Here is a 6,126-nt window from a genome sequence, read left to right on the forward strand (position 1 = left end):
TGTGACACAACAAGAAGTATTTACATGAAGTCAGCACTTCTGCTGAGGGGCAGAAGTGCTTAATTAAGTTTCACAAACAACTTCAGAGTTAGTTAAACATAAGACTGCACACTGTACACCCACGCTATAATTTTTGACAGGGTTATAAGGAACTATATTGTAAGAGCTGTCTGTATTGTTTGGTGTCAGTGTCTCAACTTTGACAGTTGTTCCTCTATCCAAGTGTATACGAACTCAGCCATTTGGGGAAGTCCAATTTAAGTAGAAACTTTGTTGTGGAGATTTTGGGATAGAAAATCTGTGACAGATAGAACTGTACACACACGTTGTACTTTGTGACAGGGTTTTGAGGAACTCTATTGTAAGAGCTGTCTATATATTGTTTAATCATGTCTCAACTTTGACAGTTGTTTCGTTATCCAGGTGTATAAGAACACAGCCGTTTAGGGAAGTTACTCAGAACTTCTAGCAGCCTAATTTCACGCTAGCACTGAGGTACGAACACTACAGGGAATATGGCGACGGGTTTTCAGGGGCTTCTTCTTGTAGTGTGCTACGTACAATTTTGCTTTGGTGTCTCAACTACGAGTCCAAACTTCAACATTTCCATACCAGAAAACGTCGCTGTTGGAGAGACCATTTTCAGCCTACCAGGAACCCTAGCTGGAGAAAAAGCGGAACTTCCGTGTGCCAAAATGGACGGGGACCCATACCACCGCTTTGATGTGACGAAGAACTGCACGATTGTGGTCGCCAACCCTCTTTATTTGTCAGTACAGTCGTTGTATCATTTAAAGGTTCGCAGTGGACAACGCAACACGAGTGTGAGGGTAGATTTGACCGAAGTTGAGGGCTATCCTCCTGTGTATAACGAAACGTGTGAAACACCAGTCAACCCTAACGGTAAGACGGGAGATTTGCTGTTACAAATACAGTTTAGTGGAAAGGCAGTGACAAAAGAAAGTGGCGGCATCATCTCTGCCACCAAAACGTGTAGGAAAACCTCTGATCTTTGGCCAAGAGTACCTGACTGGATGATACAAACAGACAACAGTGATTGTACCGTTCGTATCATTTCGCCCGACACCCTTGTTGAAAGTGGTCAGGCAACACTGGATCAAATGTGGGATAAGGATATAAGGCAGTTAAAGTGCTCACCTAATTCCGGACTTCCCGATATTGATGTAGACATCTTTTATCTAAGATTCGACTTGGAAAAATACGAGCCAAGGTTTGCATTATTGCAAAAGTACGTTCCTGAATTTGTCATTAGTGACAGAAATTTGTACTTCATCTTGCTATGGTCCTGGTCTTATCCTACAACAAAAACAGTGACATATTCTTGCGAAATTCCACCATCTATAGATTTTACGTTGAGACGGAATGACAGAAACACATTAGTGAATGTTGAATATCTGAAGATAGGATTGCAACCAGTGGGCTGCCCAGTTGGAAAATATGGTTTCCGTTGTCATAAGGACTGCATCTGTAGGAACGGTGCCCGCTGCCATGGGTTTAACGGTGCCTGCAAATGTCCGCCCGGCTGGAAAGGTGTGGCCTGTGACATCCCCAAAAAGGACGTCATCTTCACAACGACTCCTACCGACCCTGGTGATATCTACACTTCCGCAAATGTCATGTTTCATTGCGCTGACGGCTGGTTCGGAAAAGATTGTAGCATACCGTGTCTAAACGGTCACTTTGGTTGGAGATGTCAGCAAGTTTGTACTTGTAAGAACAACGCCACATGTCATAACGTGGACGGCAGCTGCGCATGTGTGACGCCATGGACAGGACCGGACTGTGGTCAGTTATTACAGACAATCAGAGTCAGAGATGAACCGCTGCTCGAAAGCCTGGTACCACTGGGCTCCTTAGTCATACTTGTTGCCATAGTAGCAGCAATACTCTACAAAACAGGGATTCTGGCTTGCTCAGCCCCCGACAGACATGAGGAGGACATGATACTTTTCGAGCTAAGAAAAATGGAACAGGATCTAGCACAGAGCCTACAGCCGGGCTGGCTTGGACGCTGGGAGAAGAAGATCCGCCATCTTACTCCTGGTCCCCTGATAGGAGAAGGAATGTTTGGACAAGTCAGAAGGGCACAACTGAGCACACATGGAAGACGACTCGACGTCGCTGCAAAGACAGTTCGCGTCGAGGACTCACAGTCCTACCGAGACTTCTATAGAGAAGCAGCCATACTGGTAGCTGTGCACCAACAACGAAATGGCGATGGTCGCAAGTCCCATATCATTCAACTTGTGGGGCTCATCACCAAGTCCGTGGAGAAGTACATTCTCTTGGAATATGCCCCCAAAGGTGATCTTTTGGGTTTCCTACGCCGAATAGGGAACATCAATGAGGAAGACCTACTTGGTAACCTTCTTGGATACGCAGTACACATAGCACGAGCTCTACAAGAGCTGGAACGCTTGAGAATCGCCCATCGTGACGTGGCCGCTCGCAACGTCCTCATCACTGCCGATGACGTGGCCAAGTTGGCTGACTTCGGACTGGCCAGAGATGTCTACGCCACCACCCAGTATGTACGAGCCAACCGTCCAGGCGTTGACGAACTCCTTCCGCTGAAGTGGATGGCGCTGGAGTCCATCGAGACCGGCGAGTACACCTGTGAGAGTGACGTCTGGTCCTTCGGCGTGCTGCTGTGGGAGATCGCCACGCTGGGAAAAGATCCGTGCTACGATGGCAGGACTCAGCTGAGCTTTCTTCAGATGGTGGGGATTCTGAGGCAAGGAATACGGATGAAGAGGCCGCCTGGATGTCCAGAGGACCTGTACCGACTGATGAGGGCGTGTTGGTGCGACGTTCCAGCTACAAGACCGACTCCAGAAGGGATGGAAAAGAGACTGATGCAACAAAGACAGGCACTGCTTCCACACGAAGCCATTGAAATGGAGACTTTGGTGTAGACGTTTTTTTGTAGGTGTGATTTTAGGAAGCTTAACGATCCTATGCTAGCTCCTTAGTTTTTAGTTCACTAAATTTCGCTTAGATAGTCAGTGTTTTCTTCTCCGTGTGTGGATGTATTATTTTAGATGTTTGCTTACTTGTTTGTTTGTTTGTTTGCCTTGCTTTTGTATCCGTAGGTATTTGAATACACTATTTTCTCGTTTCCAATTGCTATGAATGTCAGTGACCGCGACAGGAGGTTAGGTCAATGATCCCAGTAGGGTCCAAGAATAGGTCATCTCATATCCTGTCTTCAATTTCCTGACATATGTATGTCTGTTGCTTCATAAGAGACAGGGAGAATTGAATCAGAAATAATCGGTGAGAAATAATCATTAATACGAGAAATTGCCAAAAGCTATAATTGTTTTAACAGAATTATCAGATTCTGATTTTTGTGTGGTAGAAACTGTTGCAAAACCAGAGCTATCCTCTAAGCCATAATAATGTGTAGTTTCCTTTCGATTCGATAATCAGTGTTGCTTTAATTTAGAAAAATTCCATAGAAAGTACATTGCTACTGTGCTTCTTGCAAAAATTTTCCAACGACTTAGCTATCTGGTGCAGTCATTCTAGTTGCTAAGTAGTCATTCTAGTTGCTAAGTAGTCATTCTAGTTGCTAAGTAGTCATTCTAGTTGCTAAGTAGTCATTCTAGTTGCTAAGCAGTCGTTCTAGTTGCTAAGTAGTCATTCTAGTTGCTAAGTAGTCATTCTAGTTGCTAAGTAGTCATTCTAGTTGCTAATTAGGAATAAAGACAGGTAAGCTTTATATGGTGAATTTAGAATATCTTTACATGCTGACGCAACGTAGCAAATATAGAAAGAATGTCGATGTATTCTGTGAAGTAGGAAACCGTGGAAGAAATGCAATGGCGTTTTGTCTGTGGATTACTTCGATGCAATATAAGCAAGAGCGACAGGCGCCGCATACTTATAAATGTATATGTCGTTACTTACATGCACACGTAAAGGTATGATAGTATCAGTAATTAACTCCAGGGATCGCTAGGACGACTCGTGTGAGGTTAAACCGCAACTCGGTTTTTCTGCTTGAACCTGGGTTTAGAACAAAATGGATGACCACATCCGGGACCTTACCTCATTAACATAACGGTGACATAACCGTACGGTAGTGCATTATCATAACGGTGATGTCATGTGCCCTTGACAAACCCTGGTAATATCACCTCAATGTACCACCAAGACTCCGTAAACAATGACATAACATAATTGGCGTAGAGATATCACCCCCAGACCGTACAGTGTACGCCCCCCAGATGCATCTATCGATGAAGGTCATGTGCCCTTGACAAACCCTGGTAATATCACCGCAATGTACCACTAAGACTCCGTAAACAATGACATAACATAAGTGGCGTAGAGATATCACCCCCAGACCGTACAGTGCATGCCCCACAGATGCACATATCGATGAAGGTCATGTGCCCTTGACAAACCCTGGTAATATCACCACAATGTACGTACCACTAAGACTCCGTAAACAATGACATAGCGTAATCTCCCATTGTAACCCATGGTAACCCCTGTCAGGATAACCTGTATGACCTTTATCCAGGTGTTATAACTCACACGTACCCTGACGTAATAATGATTAGACTATTCTAACCAGAGATTGGCTCAAGATGCCAGGACAAATTGTTGAAGAATACCTACATCCAGCTTTTGTTCAATTAACATGTATATAGTCTGTGAAAAAATAGCTGTGAGTGCTAAAATACGTATAACCCTGTGTATAGCGTTATTGCTGCACACAATAGCACAAACACACACACGCACACGCACACACACACACACGCACACACACACACACACACACACACACACATATACACACACACACACACACACACACACATTTAACACACGCATACTTGTGTTTACATAAATTCACACACATATGTACAAACGCACACAGAAATACATTGAAAGACACACACCTACATACACCTTTCTTTTGGTACCCTTATTTACCCAAATTCAAGAAGATAATAACGGGAGGTGCCCCAACACGGTACGCTTTTTCTTGCGCTCAAACTCATGACGCTCCATCGCTAGTTGCCTGAGTGTGGTCAAATTTTGATGACTGATTTTTTACACATAGATTTGAACAACATACTTGAATAAGAAATGCATTCTTGTGGTTCATGAACCTTTCGCGTTGCGTGTTACAAGCGGCAAACACTGTGAGACAATTTCGTGTATATAACCTTCCAATTTTGTGCTACGCTGGACAGTGTGCCTAACTCGGTACGCTTTTTTTTACATTTTGCTCTCTTCAGAGGTAAGTGGTAAATTTAAGTACACAGAAAAAAATTAATAGTATGATATTTTAGCTTTCTTTTGACAGTAAAATCGTGACTGTATGTACTTCTTGTCTCACACGAGGAAGGCTGTACCTAGAACAATCCAGCTGATGTTTTTACCGGCAATGGGCTGAATGCACTGATTGTGAATGCCCGACTAAAAAAACCATTACGAAAAAAACACACCGCCAACATCAACAAAACTCTGTCTGATTATATGAAAATATCATCTACATCTCTCTATCAAGTCTTATTTTCATAGACAGCACGAATCATTTGTTACCAGTCAAATAAATCTTTGGAGCGTTCTCTAGTCTGCCACCTTCACGGCCACACTCCCTCAGGAGTACAACGGTGGCAATGTTTATGTCGCTTCCTTTTGGTTGCTTTTCTACTCAACAAACATTTGAAGACCCAATGCATATTCATACTATTAGTGTTTTATGGAGCTTTATTTATGTGTATCATGGTATTTGTGTGACTGCTTGGAAGAGTTCGTATAGTTAGCGACACGAGCCGCCAATACGCAGAGGCCGGTGACCGCAGTGATTCAGCACTGTCAACATTACTGTTAGAATTCTGTTTTTTTTTTTAAATGAAGTAAATATGTTAAAGTATACTTGGAATGCAAATTAAAGCTGTGTGCATGGACTTGGTTTATTTACCTTTGTAATCAGCATAGTCAGTGACAACAAACACGGTGTACTTAAGGATAATAAGATCAGCAAAAAATCCGTACCGTCTTACGACGGTGACCGTCTTAGGGCGGCCCCCGTTATATATTTTTGTGCGTGGACAGACGGTCAACGTTTGCTCGTTCAATAAA

The 6,126-nt window shown here is 43.4% G+C and overlaps 1 protein-coding gene across 1 annotated transcript; it reads left to right on the plus strand.

Moving 5' to 3' along the window:
* The first annotated feature begins 695 nt into the window (after nucleotides 1–695).
* On the plus strand, nucleotides 696–2,983 carry LOC118404917 (tyrosine-protein kinase receptor Tie-1-like). Its single transcript, XM_035804300.1, has 2 exons — nucleotides 696–903; nucleotides 1,366–2,983. Exons 1-2 carry the CDS (start codon nucleotides 696–698, stop codon nucleotides 2,934–2,936), a joined length of 1,779 nt encoding a protein of 592 aa, XP_035660193.1. The 3' UTR covers nucleotides 2,937–2,983.
* Nucleotides 2,984–6,126: the final 3,143 nt, after the last annotated feature.

The sequence above is a fragment of the Branchiostoma floridae genome, chromosome 17, assembly GCF_000003815.2.
Source record: "Branchiostoma floridae strain S238N-H82 chromosome 17, Bfl_VNyyK, whole genome shotgun sequence".
Taxonomy (NCBI): Eukaryota; Metazoa; Chordata; class Leptocardii; order Amphioxiformes; family Branchiostomatidae; genus Branchiostoma; species Branchiostoma floridae.

Bases quoted from the DNA above. Each gene is read 5' to 3' on its own strand.
- LOC118404917 (XM_035804300.1), top strand. From the start codon at position 696: ATGGACGGGGACCCATACCACCGCTTTGATGTGACGAAGAACTGCACG. The intron at 904-1,365 runs GTAAGACGGGAG...CACCATCTATAG, and splicing joins AACACCAGTCAACCCTAACG to ATTTTACGTTGAGACGGAAT.